Below are 21,791 nucleotides of genomic sequence, written 5' to 3' on the forward strand. Positions count from 1 at the left end.
TTAACATGGTGAGTTTTTGACATTTTCCTCTAATAAATTGCCTTAAATCTGATCATATTCAACAAATTTAAACGGCAACTAACGATATATGTAGTGATTGTGTTAAAACAACAAAAAAGGGTTTAAAATTAACTTTTGGATAGAAGTAGGCATCGTCCTGGAGTTAGCTAGCTTGCTTTGAAGTTAGCAGGAACAACTTATCAGTTCTCTTTTCTTCCGTATCTTACCTATTTCTCTCTGAATTTGTGTTTTTAAAGCATGCCATTCTGTAACTTTCTCTCTGTGTTTTCTCCTGTGAGTAATAGGCGCCCAAGAAAAAGAAGGTATGAGCAACAGGCAGTCAGCACATTCCCCCGTAGCACTTATGAGCATAGATAAGCTGAATGCAGGAAGGCCAACACTGCAGTATACCATCCTCCCTGCTAGCTTTTCCTCTAATTATCACTATCATACAGGAGTGTACAGTCACTGCACCTTCTCCTCAGCATTGAAAACCCTTTTAAAGTACAGATTGAACATTGACTTGACATTTCTAAACACTTACTTGTGATGCTTTAATGGCTTGAAGTCGTCCAAAAAGGTCCGTAAGCTGACCAAGGCTCAGAAGGCAAAGCTGCAACAAGAAGAGGAGGAGAGGAGGCTGCGAGAGGAAGGTACACCTGTCTCTATACTGCATGGGTGCTGCTTGTAAGCATGACAATCTGAGTATCACATATTGACAAGAAAAGAGATTCCTTCAGTTTTTGCACATGTGCTGAGGTGGTGCTGTGTGTACCATGTGTGCCTTTGATTTATAGAGGAAGCCCAGCTGCAGGCAGAAAGAGAAGAACAGGAGAGACTGGAAAGAGAGAGAAAGGAGAAGGAGGTAGAAAGGCTAGAGCTAAAGGTAAGACCCTGGTGGAAGTGGTGGAAGAAGAATTCAGATCCTTTATTTAGGTAAAAGTGCTAATACCATCCATACATTTATCTATCCACCTGCTGACAGGACCGAGAGCGCAGAGAGGATGAGCTGAACGAACTGCGCCATCTACTGGAGAAGAATCATACTGCAGTAACCAAATGGAAAACTGATGCTGTGGAAACAGCAAAGGTGTGTGTTTCTGTGTTTGTGAGTATTAATAGAGAGAGCCTCTTGGGCAAACATAAGCACACACCGGCATGGAAAAAGATTATTATACAGCCATAACATAATATTATGTTTTTGTCCCTGTCCAGATAGAATAACATCCAAATTATATACTCAATACAAAACTGATCAAACATCCTGATGATAACACGCAGCCTAACGCTTTGTGTCCAGTGGGACAGATACATGCGCTGTGACGGTGCTCCAGACCCGGCAGTGCGGCAGGATATTAACACGTTTATCAGCTTGTGGAGAGACGATCCAGAGGTGAACATCACAGCTGTGCTCAAGCAGTGTAACCTCGCTCTGCAGGTCTGTAGGTTACGTGTATGTGTTTTGCTAGTAATTAAAACTGAGTACTTTCAACAAGCCATTATTTCAAAACATAAATGCTTGATTGGTTTACTGGTTATAGCTGGTGTAGCAAGATTGTACGTAAGACAATGTATGTACCAAAAACCTGAGAGTAAAGCTGTTGTTCTTTACAGCTGGTTGAGGAGCTGGAAGTTCTGCTCAGAGATGCTACGGATCCACAAGAGAACCAGACGTACCAGGAGGCTGTCACAAATTTGCAGGAGCTAATCCACTCTAAACACAACCTCACCACTGAGGAGATTCTGAAGGTACAGGAAACATGTCTGTACTTGTGTTTAGGCTTTGTGAAGCAATTTGCCCCTATAAGAAACCCGCTATCAGCATTTTTTGTGTGTCCCTGGTAACAGATAGCCGGCGCCAACATCGACACGGAGACAGGCAACATGCAGACGGTGATCAGAGACGACAAGGTTACTCTGTGTCTCTGGGCCAACATGAAGAAGAATCCCAGGTTTGCGTTTAAAACTGTAGCATAAGATGCAACACGGGTCTACAGCGAAGAGTTATGATGTGTAGGAGACGCAGGGTCCATCCATGCCTCCATTAACTATACATGCTTTATAGTAGAGGGTCACTGGGGGCTGGACTCTATCCTTGTTGTCTATCACAGAGCTAACACAAAAAAAAGACACCGTGTGCACTCACACTAATACATCTAGCCACTAATTAACCCTCTGAACCCCAAAACCAACTGGTAGGTTTAAAATGAATACTATCTTTACCAAAAATCCACAAAATTACACCATTTATCTGAGCTAAAAACTGTAAAAACAGAAAGAATCATTCTCAGCTTTCTGATGGTTTTTCTGTAACGAGCAGTTCCATCAGAAAACTTTTAAATCTGAGCTTGAAATCATGACATTTGAACAAAACTATCTATCTATCTATCTATCTATCTATCTATCTATCTATCTAACTCCACACAAAAAGGCCACAGCTGAACACTAGATTCAAGTTGACAGCACCAACAGCTGCTCCACTGTGCTGCCAGATGTGCAGCTAAAATTCTCTCCTCTGTCAGAATGCATTCCAAAATGTTTACTCACCCATAAACAAGCTGAACCGACTGGTGTGGTATTTCTCTCATCTTCTAACTGATCTGCTCAGGTTCAAAGGTCTAACATTCGAGGAGGTGGGTCTCGGCTTCGAGATTCCCAAGCAGCTGGCTGTGAGCGACGTCGCTGTTCGGATCCTCCACACGCACCACGACCACCTGTCCATGCTGGCCAGGATGACTCACCTGAGAACACATACAGCCAGCCGCAGGTCTTCTTTCCTACTACTGTCACTTTTATGATGTTTGTTCCTGTGTTCTTATCGTTCTTCCTCTGGTCTCAGGTCTCTTGCAGGAGGCGAGGAAGCTCTGGACGACTTACCTGAGCAGGTGGAGACAAAAGAAAACGGGGAGGTGGAGGAAGACAGTGATGCTCAGCAGCAGGAAGCAGAGGAGGAGGTTCGGTCCATCCGAGGGTTGGAAGGGAGGAAGGTGAGATTAAAGTTCCAGGTCTGGGTCCTGCAGTCAACGTGAGGTTTACATTCTTACTGTTTATGTTACAGAGTGCTATCAGTCTGAAGTCGAGGAAAAGCAGTCCAGCACCTGATGAAGGACGAGAAAGCCACGTACAGACGCAGATGGAGGCACTTGGAGGTAAGAACCTCGGAGCAAAAAGCAGCTGAAATTTAAACCTGCTGTTACTGAATATAACGACTAAACCGATGGAGACTTGTTTATGTCAACAACTGCTGTGAAAGTCGGTGTAAATCAGTTTTCCAAAGACAAAAATCCTTCTTCTGTGCTGCACAAAAGGCAGTTTTGAGTCCTCTCTCTCTACTTCTAGCCTGTTTCCATAGAGGTGCAGGACGTTATTTTACAGTGAAAAAACCTGCAGACAAATGAACCAGCTGCTCTTCTTCTACCTTGAATGATTCTCTTTTCTCTCCTTTTAGCTGAAGGCAACCTGATTTGCCCCTCAGTGCCGCTCACTCAGATGAACCAGGCCGTCCAGGTGGTAGATTTGATGCAGTTCACGCCTCTCGGTGGCGTCTTCTACTACGACGTGTTTCTCCTCCCGCCTCAGGCTCACCAGGTCAACGGCTGGGAAATCCGACAGGTGAACAGAAAACTGTACCCAACAGGCTGAAGGTGGCCTCACACATCCTCACCCTTCATGTCTGTTTTTTTGTAGCTGCTGGACACAGGGCTGCAGATGTTCCACTACCCCACGGAGAAGTCCGACTTAGGCAGCACTGACGCCCTCTCCTGCCCTCCTGTTGGGGCGTCTGTGACACTTCCACACTGTGTTGTGTTCCTTGGAACTCCTCAAGTGGCTCGCTGGGATGCTGCAGGTAGCAGAGACTGCAACGCACGCTGCATTTTCCTATTTATTGTCAGGAACAAGCACCAAAAAATGAAACTGCCTTCTCATGCAGGTAAGCAGTGGAGGATGGACGGCATCACCGATGTTTCTTATGAGGAAGCTGAAGCAAAAATCTCCTTCAAGATGGACTCCTTCCAGGCCTTTGTGCTGATGCAGGAAACCTACATCAACCTTCCCTTCCAGAGCTGGGAGCTGCGGCCGCTGGGCCAAGACTCGGCCATCTTCACTGTCAGAGGGGCTTTAATCGAGCTCAGCATCACTGTTCAGGTAGGAGGTGGTAAAGTAGAGCTGCTTAGATTTTCATGTCATGATTATCAGGACAAAAATGTAAATTAATAATAGTGATAACAATGCAAAGAGTCAAATTCGTCTTTGTTTATTATGTGTTTTGCTTGTTTTTTGCCCACTAAATTACATTTAAGAGCTGCATGTGGTGAGACGGAGAGTTTCTCACCATAAATGTTTTGTATTTTAGTCCTGGTGCTGGATTATTGATGATATAAGCAACCTGGCGTCAATACATTGTATGTTGCAACCCCGCTACTGGAAAGAACTGGACACATATGACACAAGAATGAATTGGGAGATGTTATCAGCTATAATCTGTCTGTTTGGTTCACAGGATAATCAGTGTATGTTGCAGTCGGAGCCAGACCGAGGCCTCTCTCACTTCACGGGGAAGTGGATGAGCGTTTCAGAGCTGCAGAAAGCCATGATCAGCGCCGGGGTCAACGTCTTCGTTAATGAGTACACAGACAAATACGTCAGCACCTGCGGCAAGGTCTGCAGCCTTTACTGCCTACATATGTAAATCAGAGAACAACAAGACACTGGATCTGAGCTGAGCTTGACTTTATGTGGCCAGCTGTGCTGTGTTAACACGTGCTAATGTTAGCATGCAGGGTTAATGTGGTGATGTTTAACAGGGTTCCTGATGTAGCTCAGTGCAGCACCACTAGGGCTGGTGAGGATGTTAGTAGTGTTGCAGGTATTTGAGCATAAAATTATGAAAATTTTGACCTTTACTGATGCATAACCAGCATTTTACAGCAATCAGTGCAACAGTGACATGCTTCACTAAAATTCAAATCTTGTTCTCACAGATGTTTAGTCACATTTCTGTGTCTCTGTACAAACTGCACAGTGTATTTAAATAGAAGTTCACCTTTAAATCACACATTAGATGCTTTGTAGCATCCAGTAACATGACGTTTTCTTGAAAAATGTAATAAAATTAGCACTTAACTTGACTGATAATATAAGATCCAAAGCAGTCGGCCTCCATACAGTGATCTAAGATATTTTCCTAAAGAAAAGAGAGCTCACCTCCCCTCACTACCAAACCACACAAGACAGAAGAAAAACATTGTCATCAGTTCACTTTCATTGTTTAAAACAGGTCATGTGCAACTCAAATCAGCCACAATCAAACACAAAAATCGCTCGAAGGTCGATAAACTGAGCAGAGTCAGGAAAAACTAATTCTAATTCATTGTGCTGAAAAGGAAAATCTAAACACTTCCCCCAGAGCATCTCAGTTCAGTTCAGTTTAGAAGGTTTTGGGTGATTTTATGTGAGGTATGAGAGTGTCGGTGAGGGAGGTAAGGAGGGCAGGAGAGGCTAGTTTGAATCTACCCTGAACAGAGGCAGGAGAAAAGGGAAGAAACCTGAAGATTTGGGAAGAAAAAAGTCGACTTACCTTCTTCTGGAGCAGGAATCTTTCACATATCCAGCTGGTTCTGGGGCCAAAAGCCAACTTCATTTACTTTAATACATCACAGTTTCAAGCAGAGACGACCAGAAGCTGCTTTTATCTTCCTGGAATCACCTTTTCCCAATTTGACTCTCTGTTGTCCTCCATGTTAGCAGCTGACAGGTGTGTCTGCTTCATGACATCACTTCCTCCCTACATCTTCTTCTCCCTACTGCTGCAATGTCACACCTTTCAAGTCTGTTATTTTGTTTTCTTAAAACTGATAATGCGATTCTTCTGACAGAAGTTCATTTTTCATTTTGAAATTCTACGATTTTTGCATTTTGAATTAAAAAAAAAAGACTGTTCTTATCATCTGTTGCTGCGAGATCGATGTGTAAGAATCCAGATTTCCTGGTCAGATAAGCTTCTGAGCAGCACTGGAGACCCTCTGGTTAACTTTCCCCCAAAGAGTCCTTTTAACTCTCTTGTACCAGGGATTACCAACAAAACACTGCCTCGTGAAAACAACCAGAATTCAACCCAACAGCGTCCAGCAACATCTCATTTGAAGGGCGAATACAGGAGAGTTCACAACACCTACATGACCCCTGACATAAACAAACATCAATCATATGTGCTCGTTTCATTTGGCTGACATAATATTAGACATTATTGGGTTTTATTACATTTTCTATGCAAATTTAATTGAATTTTTAGTCAATCATTGGGTGCTGCTTGCTTTTCTATACTCAACCAAAACAACTTAGAGAAGCCACACGTTCAAAATGTGCTTCTAATCGCACCACAAGCTGTTTTAAACTGAAGCTACTTTTAAGACGCCTTTACAGGCACTACCTGTTTGCGCATCGCTAACATTTTTAGCTGCATTGTAAAGCGTCCTGTGTGGTTTCCCTCCTCTTCAGGACCCTCTGACAGAACACGCTGCCTACGAACAGATGGCCCTCTTCGCCTCTGCCTGCGCTTTCTCCTGGAGCAAGTGGAATTCTAAATGTGGAGCCGAGCATCTGGTCATGCAGGTATTCTTACTCACACGGACACACGCAGCCTATTCCCCGTTAACTACACTGTAAAATGCACAAACAGACACTTTTTTTTAACTGTAATTATTTTAGGAATTGACAGTTGCTTTGCAGATTGTCCCTGTTTTTGTTACATGACAGAGAGTATTTTGTAAAATCACAGAAATAAATACCAGAAAATAAACTGACTTAAGCTGTAAATAATGTCTACATTAAACATTTTTATTTTTTAAATGGTTGTTCATTCTTGTACAATTTTTGACTGTAAAAATTCTACTTTTAAGTTTTTTTAAAAATTTATATCAGCTAAAAAATGTAATTACAGATATTTACTCTTACTTGGGAGAAAAATTGTGTAATTATTTTTTTTTTTAAACTAGTACTTTAACGGATATTCCTTGTTTTGTTAAATGAAGTGTAAATGTAGTACAATTTTAGAAAAAAAAAAAAGGATTAATTTACGTCTTGACTGTTAAAAAAACAGGCCAAAACTGTACAATGACTTTTGAAAATCTGGATTTTTACAAATGTTGATCCATTCTTTTATAATGTTTGACTGTAAAAATACACAATTGGTTTTAGTGTATTTCAATAACAGTCATTATTTTACAGATATTTGCTTTTATGTTCACTATTTTTAAAGTTAATGAAGATGAGTGTCGTCCTCCATTTTTATTTTATCACTCTGGTAAAGTTGCTGCCAGATTTTCAGTTTTTTAACTACCATGTTTTTTACCAGTGCCTAGTAATATATTCCCTGCAGCCTCCCTGTGTTGGTCAGAGGACAGTGTAACCGGCTATAAATATAAATATATTTCTCCCCCTGTTATAAAATGAGTCACCGGCTACATGTGGAGGCTCATCTCAACCACCTCTGCACTGGCACCGAGTCAAACAATCAGACGTTTTCAGCTTAGTGACAGCAGTTTACGCAACCACAGAGAAAAGGTCCTCTCAGATGATGGAGGCGAATAAACGAGTGAAGTCAACATGGTGAGGTTTACGGGACACGAGCTGAGTCCAAGCAGCAAACAGACACTTCTAGTTTCTCTTTTGTACCCGTTTCGACTGCTCCGTCCTCTGCCAGGTGTGCGAGCACCTCGACTCCGCCCCCGTGCCCGAAGGTTGCTGGAGTCTTTACCTGCTGGGCGCTCAGAGGAACCAAAAGCTGGAGATCACGGAGGAGAGTGAAGCGTTCTCTCCAGACCATCATCCAGGCAGCGAGTTCAACTCCACCTTCATCCACATGCTGCAGGACAGCATGAGCCCCGACGGCATCGCTCGGACCAGAACATCCCATCATCTGTTCGTGGACGCGGTGCAGAGCCTGCTGTGTGCCACCAGACCCCTCATGTACTCACAATAACAATCTAAAAATGCAATTAGAACAGATGCAAAGACATTTTAAACACCTGCATTCAGAATCACATCACATACGCCTTGTATTGTAGAATTGGCTACTTTATTTGTGCAAAGATCCACGCATCTTCTTTGGGACATACAAAAGTGTATGAAGTTGAACGGTGACAACCACAGCAAGAACTTGTAGAGGAAAACAATAATAATAATAATAAAAAAACCAAAACAACCCTTTGGTGTTCAGACTGAAACAATGCAGAATTATAACTTAACAAAAATAAACATATTCACAGCTTCCCACTCAAAACTAACAAACTCATAAATATAGATTTCATAAACACTTTAAAACACTTAAAATGAAAGTTTTATTACCAGTGTTTGTTGACTTAAAAGTTATAAAATGTCCTCTGCAACCGATGAGGAAATGAATGTAAAATCCCGTTAAAAAGGCTGGCGGTCTCCCGGATCCGTGAAATGTGTTTAAAAAGCTGTGTGGCACAGTCGGAGCAGCGCGTTGACGGACTCATCAGTGCTATCATTCTAGTGGTATAGTGGCATGATCAGCGCCAGCTCCGGTGTCTGATGCACCCTGATTGGACGGGCGATCCGGGGAGACGGCGGCCAGCAGCACTGACAGCATGACGTCCGCCGTGAGGGACGACCTGTAACTGCTTCTCGTAAACACAGACACATGCGCACACACACACAGACTAACTAGTTTAGCAAACGTGAGGTGATGCATAAAATCCTGGGCAGGGTTAACTATCCCTCCGAGGCCCGGCCTGTGCTGCCAATGCAAAAGTCTCGTTTTAGGAATCTTCAGGCACCAGTAAACATCCCGACAGCCTCTGCTCGGGAGTCGCACACTGTTCTCCTTCCATCACCGACGCCAGTGTGCAGAAAAGCTCTGCAGAGGGCCGACGGGCGGGAGCACCATCCACCCGCGGGGGCCCCGGGCTAGACGGGGGGCTGTCCGTTGTGCCGGAGCCCCGTGTAGGGCCACAGCAGCTGCTGGATGGTCATCCAGGAGTCCCCGGTCCCCACGGGGGCCGCGTCCACGGCCGGCTGCATCACCAGGCTGGCCAGCAGCGCCAGGAGAGCTGCACAGAACAAATAGTGGGATGTAAATATTACTTCCTAGACTCAAGCTGCGCAGGAAACCAAACCTGATTTATCTTGGGGTCACTAGTGACTGAATAAGCAGTGAAAACCAAGAACTGATCCTCCTAGTGTTCCTCAAACTACTTGTTTTAAACCATCAGAGCCTCAACCCCTTAAATGCATGTTGCTTTAAAAAACAGAAAAAAAAATAGCCAGAAACAAACAAAAAAAAAAATAGCCAGAAATAAGTCATTTGTTCTACTTAGAAGCTGTGAAACTAAAAATTCTGTTCCTCTGACAACTGTGAAATTATGAGTGAGTCATCTGCAACCAACAGTCACATAACAAGCATTCAGGGATGAACTGCAGGCTGCAGATAGGAAGCAAATTAAACATGTAAGTAGTGAAACATCTACAGGATGTAGAGGCACATTCCAGTATTCCTAACACCTGTGGCCACTTGACAAAAATGTTGTACATCTCCAAACTTGTGTAATCTAATTCAACGTTCACTTTTATTTATTTATTGTTTTTTTATCATCATTCTAACTGTTATGCTGCACAGAAGGAATGTTCAAGTTGAAGGTGCTACAGCAGTTTACAGAATAGTGTTTTTTCGAACGTTAAAGCAGGTTTATATATTCAAGTACACCCTAAAAATAAAACTATAAACCTGTAAATGTGCATAATGTCGGCTCTCTAACAATGCTTTAACAATGTTCTGGTGGCAGAACGTAAAAGGGATTTTTAGGGTATGTGTCATTTTTTATTTGTACTAATAATACATTGGTTGTAGTTTCCAGTGTGGCCTCATGGTGGCAGTGTTGTCTGTTATAATGCCTAAAACCAGACACAGTGATACAGAAATGTGTCTTACATGATATAAATGGTATGTTAGTATAAATGCATATCAGTCTGCACTAAAAAATCAATTAAATTAAAATCTAAACATTTCTGACATTTACAAATGACTAATATTTTCATAAATGACAAACCAAGTGATGCTAGTTTAGCACTAGGTAGCTAGTGACCCAGGATATGCAAGAGTAATTAAAAACTAATCCATACTTTTGAGGGTTTGATGCAAAATTGCTAATTTGTACAGGTTTTATTTAGCACATAGTTGGTTGTTTATTTCCCCTGATGTCAGAGTGACTTTTGTCTAAAAGATTTAAAAGACAAAAACACAAAAAAAACATTAGCGTACCTGCTAGCACCACCACCATGGCCAACCAGAGCCAGAGGCCCCTGCCTCCTCTGGCCACCGCTGCTGCCGCCGCGGCCCGAGAGCTGGTCAGGCCGTGGGACAGAGACTGAGCCATCCCTGGGTCTGTGGACGTCGGGCTGGACGAAGGGCTCGGGCTGGAGGAAGGAAAACAAAAAGTCACCACAGGAGGAAGAGATAAAGAGGCAGCAGAGGCGGATGGACACGGAGAAAAATGAGAAAACGTTACCAGAGAGAGTTAAGTTACCAAAAATGATTTGTGGTGAGTCGTAGGAGGAAAAACGCTTTTGGTAAAAAATCTGTGCATCATTTGTGGTAACTTGTGCGATGGATGGCAGGAAGCAAATGAGCTGAAATTAAAAGTTGGCTCCAATTAAAGTGCTTTTTTTTTTTTTTAACCACCTGTTTCAAACAAGAACCATTCACATCAGCATCGTAATGAAAAAGCTGTCAGCAGCTGTTAATAGCAGTTGGCATGGAGGTGGATTTGAGCGCTGACTTATTAGTCACAAGGCAGCCGACAAATTCTGGCCCGAAGCCCGTCAAGAGTAGGAGTGCCGCTTCAAATCACTTCACAGTCATTACGAGAGTCGCTGCTGAAGTTGTAAGTGGCTTTTGATTGGCACTCCTGCTCGATGAATGCAGGCCGTTTCTTTTTTATTTTGCATGCGTTTATTGTTTTTGCTGGACAGAGATAGAATCCTCCCTACACACTTACAGCATGACAAAGAGCTCATCCTGACTCCTGAGTCATGTGGAGGGAGGAAAAAAAAAAGGAAAAGGACAGTTCAGAACAAGGCGGGAGAACTCAGCCGCACCGTAAGAGTGAAGAGAAACAATTTGCACATAAAACGGTTAGTAAACGACAAAGATGAGTTAGATTTTTCTTTTTTTTTTGCACAAGCAAGTCAGAACTTGAGATCCATGCATGAAACAAAATCACAAAGTTTGCAGAATCACTGGTCACATTCACACACATTGATCTCAAGCTGGTTAACAGGTGAAGAAAACCGTTCATTTCTGGCCCCTTTGCAGTAAAAAATAAAATAAAACAAAGTCTGTTAACTTGATTAAAAAGCCACTGAGCCCCTGGAGCAAAGAGGCTAGTCCAGCACAGACCCATGTAACAGAAGAGTTTCATCACTTAGGAGGTTCCACAGCTTTACTCAGAGCTATTTTTAATCAATTTTTGCTGTCGTCACACCATTTTTGGAAATTTTCTGGTGCCTCATGATGAGCAATTTCTCACTGATGTCAAAATGTCACAGCTTTTATACAGATTTGTTGCATAATCTATGAAATAAAGCACAAAAAAAATAGTGCCATAAAATCCGCCCCAGATGCAAGAACCAGGGTGCGGCTAAGTGATGAACTCTTCAGACAGTGGAGCTACGGCGGCCTAGCGGTGGGTATTTGGTTGGACTAACGTCTTAAGGGGCAGAATGAGGGAGGTGAGTTTGCTGCCCAGCTCACTGAGACTGGACCTCCTCCTCTCTGCCACTGCCTCCTCCTTCTGCTCTTCCTCCGACTGGCAGTCTGTGTTGTTGCAGGCCGTCCTGTGGGCATGCATGGGTCAGGCATTCACAAACAACACACGGTTCAGTCGCACATTCACCCACAGGCATTAGCTCCATAAACCCGCATGCACAGATGCACGTTTCATGCATCCAACACAAGCAGGCGGATGCAGACGCCCCCCCTGAAGTGGCCGCTGATTCACCTGCTGAACACAAACAAGTTTTGAATTCCTTTTTTTTTTTGCAATCCAACAATGCGCTCCCAGCAACCTCACGCTCCAATATTATAGCACGAAGCCACAAAGCAGTTTAACAACCGTCAACCGTTCAGACATTTGGAAGGAATTAACCCCCTGAACCCCAAGTCACATTTTTAGTTTTTGCTCCTGTCACATTTTTACCCACTGTGGGTTCATTTTTCTCTGCAATATAAAGTCCTGCACCTCTATGGAAACAGAACAACCATGACTAGAAGGAGAGGGAACTCAAAACTGTCTCCTGTGCAGTACGACAGCTATAATGCCAGAAATCATAGAATTTTTTTTTAGATTTCTTTGAATATTTACTTTACAAAAACTACAAAAATAGCCTGGAATTAACATGTAAATTATTTTCCTAGTGCCAACAGTTATTACCAATACTTTAAAGTTATTTTTTTGGGGCCTTTGTGCCTTTATTTGATAGTGAAGTGAGAGAGAGATAGGAAAGTAGGGGAGAAGAATGGGGGGGGAGGACATGTGGGAAAGGGTCATGAGCGGGATTAGAACTCATGACCTCCACATCGGGACTGTAGCCCTGTACATGGGACGCCAGCTCAACCAGGTGAGCTATAGCGGCACCCATATTACCAATACTTAAAATAATTTTTTTTTAAAAGATGGCGGCTCTATACCTACAGATACTTAATATTTACATTTATAATGTGTTTTTATACTGATCACCTATGTTCTCTGTTTACACTGCCTGCAGTTCAGCCGAAAATCAACCGAATTTCCACTAATAGCTTCATAGCTGCACCGGGAAATGCAGATTTTATTATTATTCTACAGCAAAATGTTTATTTCTGGCAAAATTTCAAACAAGACAAGTAGAATAAATTAATTTTGATATCTCAATTCTAGGCTGAGATTTGGGTAAGTTTGGTGATGGATGAGAACTTCAAGGAGAGATCCTGGCTCTAATAAATGATATAATTTCTGCATTTAAAAAAAACAAACAAAAAAACAAAGTTAACATGCCTTTACAACCTGCTGGCAGATGTTGGGGTTCAGAGGGTTAAAAGTGCTTGATTTCTTTTTAACACGTCAGCTATAATTTTGGCTCATTAAAACCGGACTAATTCTATTTTCGTTGACCAAACACGTGAAAGCACACGGTGCCATTAAATTACAACAACAGACCACAGCACCCCGTCAACTTGACATTTTGCAAAGACACACAGCAAAAAAAATGTGCCAGATGTGGAAAATGTAGGCGTCTGATAAACACGCTCCCATGCAGAGGTGGATGGACCGGATGCATGAAAGATGGCGGCCTATCAGTGCTGCGTTACTTTACACTCTGCTCACTGTTAATTATCTGACGCTAAAATGATAAAACTGTTACATGCGTTTCTTCTCAGAAGGAGCATTTTTGCAGGAATCTATAACGTATTTATTGCAACCCTAACAGATCCCGGTATTCTCCACTGACCACCAGGTGCTCTGAGGGGGGCAAACAGTGACGACGCTACACCTGAGAGCGGCCATCTTTATGCATCAGAGTCCACCGACGCAGCCCAGCGTGGCTTCCCTTCTCCTCGGCATGTCTTACCCCTTCATCATGAGGGAGGGCTCTTCAGTGTCAACCCATGCCGCAGAGCTAACAAAGCGTTTTAGCGGGGGACGCGCTGTGCTCTTCCCTGCCATATTCCTGCGAACCACCGTTATCACATAACAACAACAACAACAACCCTCAAAGTCATCGTACAACAAGCCTGGGCAGCTTCCATAAAACAACCCACATGTTAGAGGAGCAGCGGTGTTTAACAGCAGAGTCACTTAAACAGCTTTTAATCTAGATAAACCACCCTTTATGTGGGACTACTTGTCTTAAAAACCACTAAATGTAACACACATATAAACGAACACGTACCACGGGGATCGCCTGGTCAGCCGCTCTGTTTCCGCCTCTGAGCCATCTTGAGTTTTAGACTGTGTTGGGGGGAAAAAAAGTCAAATAATTTGCGGCATAATGAGGGAAACAAAAATGCACTTTCGCACAACTCAAAGCACAATCACAACAATCCCTGAATCACTACAATACAAAACTGCATGTAATTAAGAAAGCAGTCCTACTCGAACACAAAACTAAACACACGACAGAAACCTACACTTCTGGAAAACATACAACAGAAAGAAGTGAGTACATTGCTGTATTGTAATGTTGTAAAGTATTAACTTGTACGAACAACAAAAAATAAATATTTTAGAATGACTATATTAAAAATACAGGCCCCAAAGTTGAAACTCAGTATGACAAAAATGAGAAAATCTGACTACTGGAACAAAACTGTGATTTCCAATCAGCCCAAGTGCACGAATATAGTTATAAAATGAGCTGTGAACACCAGAACATTCTCAGTTTTGGATCTATGATGCATTAGTTTGAGGTATGTCTGTCTGCATCATGGCTCCACATGGTGAAATATCGCCAGAGGAACTGAGAAACTGTCTTCACAAAAGTGGAAAAGCATAAATGGACAATTATCGACGGATGTTACGGCCCATGGGACCGAGTTTTGGTGTCGTTTGTGTGTGAATCCCTTTCAGGTGGAGCCCAGAGGGGGTGGCCAGGTGCACTAATCAAGAGACGATTGAAAAGCCGAGCCAGCCTGATCATCGTGTCCAGAGTGGCAGACAGAGGTGGTGGCGTTTGTGGTGTTGGGCCTGATTTCAGCGACTCTGCGATTGTTGAGTTGTTGGTGACCTTAGGATCGGTTTTGTTTCCAGGGAGCTCGCTCTGGTTTGCACTTCTTTGTTTCCCTTTGTTTGTAAAATAAATAAAATAAACAGTTTCCTGGTCCCTTTACCCTGTGTCATTTTCAGTCTTGTTACTCCCCTCATACCCGAGCTCACGGGGACGTAACAACGGACTAAAAATCTATCTTGCGGCAATAAGCAGGAGCTGCAGAAGGAGCCACAGCACCACTGATCAGAGCTGCAGTGGTTGTAAAATAATAACGAAACGCTGCGATGTGATGAGAGGTAAAGGTTCGTACCATGTCAAAGTGCATGTTGCCTCCACGGGGAATTGCTGCTATGCTGACCCGCCGGGATGTCGACTTAAAAAAAAAACAACACAAATATGAACACATAAAGTCAACATGAATCTTCCGTAGAGGAGATGATGTGACAATAGCAGAACCCACCTTGTAGTACTGAGACGACGACTGCTTCTTACCGCGGAAGTCATCTGGAAAGAGGAACGCGTGAGTCATTCTGTGTGCACGATATGAATCACATTCCACTCGTGGACTGTTTGTATATATACAGCAAACGCATGTGTAACGTTACATAACGTTGGTTTATTAGTAATACCGAGTCTGCATTTTACTCTACGGGTTAATTTTATTTACAGCAGCTTCCTGTATTTACAGCTATATAAACATAACCTACTATGATTTAACCCTCTGAACCTCAAGCAGTGTCTCGGCACATTTTTACTCACTGTCGGCTCATTTTTTACCGCAATATGAAGCCATGCACCTCGATGGAAACAGAACAACGACGGCTAGAAGTAGAGAGAAGTCGCAAATGCCTTCTGTGCAACATGAAGCAGTTACAAGCCATGAATCACAAAGAAAGAAAATAATTAACGACAGATTTCTTAAATGATATAGTTGACAATTTACAACTTTCTTTCCAAAGTACCCACATTTTTTTTTGCAATATTAGAAAAAATATGGTGGCTCTACAGACTATAGATATTTACTACGTAGATTTTTGAACCGTTTCCAAACTCTGTGTAAAAACTCCTTGATTATTTGTTTGCAGCTGAGTCATTAAACTCAAGCAAAGCATGTAGAATTTTTTATTTTTACAGAATCTGGTTCATGCAAACTGTAAGCTTTTAAAATGAAACACGTAGAATAAAATGATTTTGATTCAATATTATGGTTTTACGCTTCCTGTCACACACGATTAGTTCAAGGACTGCTGCAAACTGGAAAATCTGAATGTTCGTCCTGTTTTTCTGGCTTGTCGCTCTGATAAACGGTGGAATTTTGGCGAACATGTTTCAGGACTCATACGATGAAGACAGAACAGAATTAAAGGTACATTTGGAAAGACAAAGTTTTGTTGTCCGCTTTGCAGAGGTTGTTTTTACAGAATCTGGTTGGTGCAAACTGTTAATTTTTGTCAAGCTTTTAAAATGAAACATGTAAAATAAAATGATTTTGATAAATTATTATTATTTCAGGCTTAGATTTGGCTAATCTTCCTGATGAAAATGCACACTACGTTTGATTTGCTCAAGGACGATTCTCCTTTTGTAGTTTCTAGCTTTGATAAATTGGTGTCATGTGGCAATTTTTTAAAAAAACATAACAGCCTTTCAAACCTGTCGATGGGCTTTGAGGTTCAGAGGGTTAATAGTTCCTATATTTAAAGGCCCAGTGAGAATTATTCAGCATAACAAGTGTAAAATTTAAAATACTGAATATTAGTGCAGAATAAAAACTCGTACGGTTCCGTGTGGTGCATCGAGACAGACAGTGAGCGTCCGTATGTACAACATGTCCAACCTCTTTCCGTTTGCGATCCGAACGACCTCTCGTTCTGCATCAGCGTCTCTCTCAGCTCCAGCAGCTCGGCGTGCTCCTTGGTGTACATCCTCCTCAGGTTCTCCACATGCTGGATCATCACCTCCACCGCTTTGCCGATACGACTCTCCTGTGGTTCCCAAACACAGCGTCACAGTTTGTTCTGTCACAGCGAGGGACGAAAAATGAATTCATGCTAGTTCCCGGCTGACCTGGTGAATGGCTCCAAGCATCTCGGAGCGACTGGACACTCGGGTCATGGACTGGATGAGGATATCCAGGTTCTTCTGGAGCCTCTGGATGATCTCCATGGACTGGTTGTCGTCCTCACACAGAGGAATCAGAGCCTGAGAGGGAAGTTGTAGTAAAGAGAGAGAGATGAAGGCTCTTTATTTCTTATTTCTACATCTATATATATAAAACAGGAAAGTTATTCAACTACATAATTATGATTTCAAGATAAATGCAGCCCGTAGATTCAGGTCAGCAAGTAATTACACAACATATTGCCAAACTGCTGCAACTTCAAGTAGTAAATGTCTGTTTTACAACATATTGTGCAACAAGTATTCACTACATTACTGTGCTTATCAAAGTCACACATCTGCTAAACTTTTATCAGCGAAACACCACAAATGTGGCCAGAAGCAGAGGGAACTTCAAAGTGTTAATTCAAAGTTAGAAAGCCACGAATCAGATAAAAAATAAACGGTATGAAAATTGAAAAAAACTTAAAATATCAGGAACAATATTTTCTCAAGTGCCCACAGGTGTCATCAATACTGGAAAACAACTGGTGGCTCTACATGCTAGAGATATTTTACATTTTTAATTTGTGTCCCTATTAGTCTCCTCTCTGCTCTGTGGAAACACTGCCTGCAGTTCAGCTGAAAGGTTCCTGATTTTTTTTGTCTCATAACTGACGGTCACACACTTGTGGCTTTCCGGATGCAGAAAAAAGTGCAGAATTTATTTTTTTTTTTCACAGAAGCCGATGAGAGCAGATGTTGAGTTGCTAATGGCTTACCAGTTGTGCACAAAATACTTTTAGAGACATGTAGAATAAAAGAATTCTGATAAATCGTTGTCATTTTAAGCTTAAACTTGGTTCATTTCCCCAAAGAATCTGAAAGTCACACATGATTACTTCAAGGACTGTTTGCAAACTAGATAATCTGAATATCCGTCCTGTTTTTACGGTTTGTTGCTCCGATAAGTGGCTGAATTTTGGCGATTTAAAACAACAACATGATTCAGGATTCGCACGATTAAGACAGAACAGAATTAAAGTGATTTGGAATTATATTGGGAAAAACAAAACTTCCTGCAAAGCTGGTAAAGCTGAACCGACCTGCAGTAAGCCCTGGCAGCTGGACACTTCTCTGCGGACGTTCTCCTCGGCCAAGTCACGCGACCGCTCCTCCAGTCGGAGTCTCTTCTCCAGGGTGAACATGTCGCACTTGAACCCCAGAGCCAGACGCTGGAACTCCGCCTGAAAACAGGAAAAAAAGATGATTTTGATGATTTGTACAAAGGATTTTTACTCTTTAAGTTTTGTTTTGACAATCAGTGTTGTATTGTGCCAACAGAATAAACACTTATACTAAAATTATGGCTGTACTTGTATGTTGTTTTAAATGTGTTTGTTTTTATGCCTGTCAAAGAAGAATTTCTGTCACTTGTGACAAACAATAAAGTTTATCTTATCTTATCTTCCTTGTGTCATGATCTTATGTTTTCTCTTATCAAAGAATTCAATCACAACACTTCAGTTTGGATTAACCCTCTGAACAGTTTTTGTTTTGCTCCTGTCACATTTTTTTATTCACTGTGGGCTCATTTTTCACTAAAACATAAAGTCCTGCACCTCTATGGAAACAGCTCAATCATGGCTAAAAGTAGAGAGAACTCAAAAAGATATTTTGTGCACTCTAACAAAGTTATAATGCCACAAATCATAAAGAAAAACAAACATTTATTTTTGCAAAAACTGGAAAAACGAGCATTTACCGTGCAAAACATTCTCCACAGGTGCTACCAACACCTGCTCACACTTGTTTCTACGCTTGTCTCCTATTTCCTCTGTGTAAACATGACCTGCAGTTCAGCCAAAGGTTCCAGATTTGTTTTCTTTTGTTTTGTCACACGACTATTGGTTGCAGCTGAGTCACTGACGGTTTTATAGTTGAACCAAGGGGCGTACAATTTTTATCTTCATACAGACTTTAGTTCATGTAATCAGCTTATTCCGGGCACATTTTAAACCAGACATGTAGAATAAAGAGGTTTTGATAAAATGTCATGAATTTAAGCTTGTATTTATCTACATGTTGCATCATAAATGGTGTAATTTTGCTGATTATTTCTAAAGATAACCTGCCTTTCAAACCTGCTGGTGGGTTTTGAGGCTCAGAGGGTTAACAAAGAAACCTATTAACTTTAAATAATTGCAAAAAAAGTCCCACAAAATCCTCCAAATGGTGCAGTTTCTACATGATGGGATCTAGAGACTGGCCCAAACACGCCGCTGGTTTACACAGTGAGCTGCAGGACACGGGATCTGGTGCACACATACCTCTATCTCCTTGTCACTTGGCGACAGGCTGCAGATAAAGAGACAAGAATTAGGAAGCGCTCTGAAATGTAAACAAAAGCAATCGCTGATTTAAGCTGCGTAACGACAATCGTCTACCTGTTTCTGTCCTCTTTGAAGGTTTCGCCGTTGTCAGAGATGACTGACATATCAGCTGGAGGGAAACAGAAGAGAGTTTTAGAGTAAACGTATGAGCAGTTTAGTTGATAGTATTTAATGCACAACGAGTACATCATACAAACCTTCCTTCTCAGTGGTCTTGTTGGTTTCACTCTGGTCCTCCTGAACCTTCTGCTCCTCGATGGCCTCCATGCCGCGCGTCAGCTCCTGCAAAGTCCGTACAAACATCAGCGCCTCTGCTTCCTCCTCCTCCTCCTCCTCCTCTTTCTGCTCTGCATTTAAATCCATTCTCTTATTCCCCCTCAACATCCTATCATTCACTCCTTCCCTGCACCTCCCTCTCTAAGCCTTCACATAACGAAGAGGAGCTGAAGATGAAGATTCAAAGCAGCCTGCGGGTCTCGTCTCGCCACTTGATTGCAAATGATGTGATCCTGAGCGGCGCCGAAATCAAAACTATGCACTCCCTCTTCCTCCTTCCCTCTCGTACGGTCACGCACTCGCTTAGCTGGAAAGACGGCATTTCTCTCCGGGTTGCGAGACACCGCTGGCACTGTGTCATCTCAGACAATGAAACCTAATCCGACTGGCAGCATCTAACGTGATCCTGGTGTTTCATCACACCTGCTCAGATTCTTCATCGTATCGAGCACAAGCGGAAGCGTTAAAAACAACAAAAGCAGATCATAATATATCTACTATCTGTCAGTCTTTTAACAATAACGATCCACTTCAACGACAGAGAGGTAAATTCATCAATATGTGGAACCACGAGAGGCGGCACGACAGGTCTTACCAGTTCCCTCTTATTTTTGCTGCGAAGGAAGGCGTCCTTTCTGGCCTCGCTAACCTCCGAGTGTCCGGGGTCGGAGGTCACGCCGCCCACGCTCCCCGATTGGTTGGCCGACTGAGCGGAGCTGCTGTCGGAGGAGGAGGAGGTGGTGGTGGTGGTCGGCCCACTGCTGGTGAGCCGGTCAGTCCCTGAAACGGAGAGTTGGTGTGTGTTGGTGTGTGGGTGGGCAAAGTTGCACAGAGATGCAAAAAGGCAGAAACAAACGCTCCAGCTTTGAAATTTCTGGCTTTCTCGCCGTACCCGCCATGCCAGCTGCTGGAGCCTCGGCCGCGCCGTCCTGGATGCTCTCCTCCTCCTCCACCAGCACAGGTAGCAGGCTCGTGCTGGAAAACACACACGCTTCACCTTACACCTTAACTACTATAGCATCCACAGAAAACGAAAAGCACAAGTAGGTTTTCAGGCTAGTTTTCTGAGCTGATGCACAGTCGAGCCACTCACCTGTCCTCAGCTGCTGATCTGTCTGCCGACGGGTCCTGGCTTAGGCTCTGAGATGGACAGAAGTAAAAGGAAAGGGTTAAAAAAACGAGCCGGGAGGCCTTTCCCTGCATCCCAGGAAACCATTAAGCAAGCATACATGACTGCGTGCATGAAGCGTACCTGTCCCATGGCAGTGAAATGAAATCTAAGCTGTAGAGAGTGTGGAAGAGAAAGATTGGGATGATTCCTTATATAATATGGAGCCACATGGAGAGCTCTGCAGCTCTACGAGTGTGTGTGTGTGTGTTGCCGAGAAGTGTGTGCTCAGTTAACACTGGCACAGTGCTAAGTAGTGGAGGCGGACTGCGTGCACACACAGCCATGTGAACACACACTTACGATGGAGCAAGGTGAGAGCACAGAGCAGTGCAACGGGATATTGTGTAATGAGTGCACATAATATCCGTTTTGACACGACTCAAAATAGGAGAGCTGATTTATCTCACTGAACGCAAAACTTTAAAAAGAGAGACTTCAATGCCGTTTTTCATCCAAAGCAGCAGCGGAGCAAAATAAAACTGGTAGGTGCCGAGTTAGCGGTGTAAACCTTCACAAGGCTTCATGAACTGGCTTCATATTAGTAGCTGACACATTGTTTATTGACTTGATTTAACAATCTGCTCTAAAATATTGTTAATTTTCACGTCAGGCTTTTGTTTTTGCTAATAAACGTGATAACACACAACAACAACAGATTTTTATGTGTGTACAATCACCAAAAATGCATCTAAAACTTTATAAATAATACAAATTTAAGGTGTAACTTATATCATTTATCATTTTGTTGTAAAAATTATAGCAACAAAATGCATAAAAAGTAAATTCCTCACTTAGCAGACATTCGTTTCTATTGTCCCACATTACATATTGTAAAATTATAAATATAAATAGTGCAATAATTTGATGTAAATATTGCAAAAATATCAACAGTGTGATAACTTTGGATAAATATTGCTAAAAACATATTAATCCTGTAAATATTTAGGACACATATTGCAAAACTACAAACTTTTAAAATGAAATCTTTTGAAATAAATATTGTAAAAATATTCATCGTGGGATAAGTTAGGATAAATATTTTGTAAAAAAAAAGAAAATAATAGTGCAATCATTTAGGAGAAATA

The 21,791-nt window shown here is 42.3% G+C and overlaps 2 protein-coding genes across 2 annotated transcripts in view; one reads left to right on the plus strand and one right to left on the minus strand.

The window, feature by feature from the left end:
• The first annotated feature begins 258 nt into the window (after nt 1-258).
• Nucleotides 259-8,186, plus strand: dnai7 (dynein axonemal intermediate chain 7). Its single transcript, XM_008284480.1, has 15 exons — nt 259-294; nt 569-653; nt 798-886; nt 986-1,090; nt 1,301-1,438; nt 1,615-1,749; nt 1,849-1,952; nt 2,609-2,785; nt 3,031-3,149; nt 3,449-3,612; nt 3,688-3,847; nt 3,932-4,146; nt 4,502-4,660; nt 6,499-6,612; nt 7,703-8,186. The coding sequence occupies exons 1-15, from the start codon at nt 259-261 to the stop codon at nt 7,979-7,981; spliced, it is 2,079 nt and encodes a 692-aa protein (XP_008282702.1). The 3' UTR covers nt 7,982-8,186.
• lrmp (lymphoid-restricted membrane protein) overlaps nt 8,059-21,791 on the minus strand; it is a 47,704-nt gene continuing 33,971 nt past the window's right edge. Inside the window, exons 24-39 of the mRNA XM_008284476.1 lie at nt 20,629-20,675; nt 20,428-20,510; nt 20,131-20,315; nt 19,457-19,541; nt 19,314-19,368; nt 19,197-19,224; nt 17,973-18,113; nt 16,834-16,968; nt 16,604-16,751; nt 15,227-15,270; nt 15,077-15,139; nt 13,951-14,009; nt 13,630-13,728; nt 11,728-11,856; nt 10,283-10,437; nt 8,059-9,074 (exon numbers count right to left, since the gene is read on the minus strand). Coding sequence (XP_008282698.1) covers nt 8,932-9,074; nt 10,283-10,437; nt 11,728-11,856; nt 13,630-13,728; nt 13,951-14,009; nt 15,077-15,139; nt 15,227-15,270; nt 16,604-16,751; nt 16,834-16,968; nt 17,973-18,113; nt 19,197-19,224; nt 19,314-19,368; nt 19,457-19,541; nt 20,131-20,315; nt 20,428-20,510; nt 20,629-20,675 — 1,599 coding nt within the window. The 3' untranslated portion in view covers nt 8,059-8,931. The remainder of the gene's footprint in view (nt 9,075-10,282; nt 10,438-11,727; nt 11,857-13,629; nt 13,729-13,950; nt 14,010-15,076; nt 15,140-15,226; nt 15,271-16,603; nt 16,752-16,833; nt 16,969-17,972; nt 18,114-19,196; nt 19,225-19,313; nt 19,369-19,456; nt 19,542-20,130; nt 20,316-20,427; nt 20,511-20,628; nt 20,676-21,791) is intronic.

This window comes from Stegastes partitus, unplaced genomic scaffold (genome assembly GCF_000690725.1).
Source record: "Stegastes partitus isolate 25-593 unplaced genomic scaffold, Stegastes_partitus-1.0.2 Scaffold360, whole genome shotgun sequence".
Taxonomy (NCBI): domain Eukaryota; kingdom Metazoa; phylum Chordata; class Actinopteri; family Pomacentridae; genus Stegastes; species Stegastes partitus.

Coding starts and splice junctions, on each gene's coding strand:
- dnai7 (XM_008284480.1), top strand. CDS start 259: ATGCCATTCTGTAACTTTCTCTCTGTGTTTTCTCCT. Junction 1,439..1,614: donor AGTGTAACCTCGCTCTGCAG/GTCTGTAGGTTA, acceptor TGTTCTTTACAG/CTGGTTGAGGAGCTGGAAGT. Junction 2,786..3,030: donor AGGTCTTCTTTCCTACTACT/GTCACTTTTATG, acceptor AGTCAACGTGAG/GTTTACATTCTTACTGTTTA.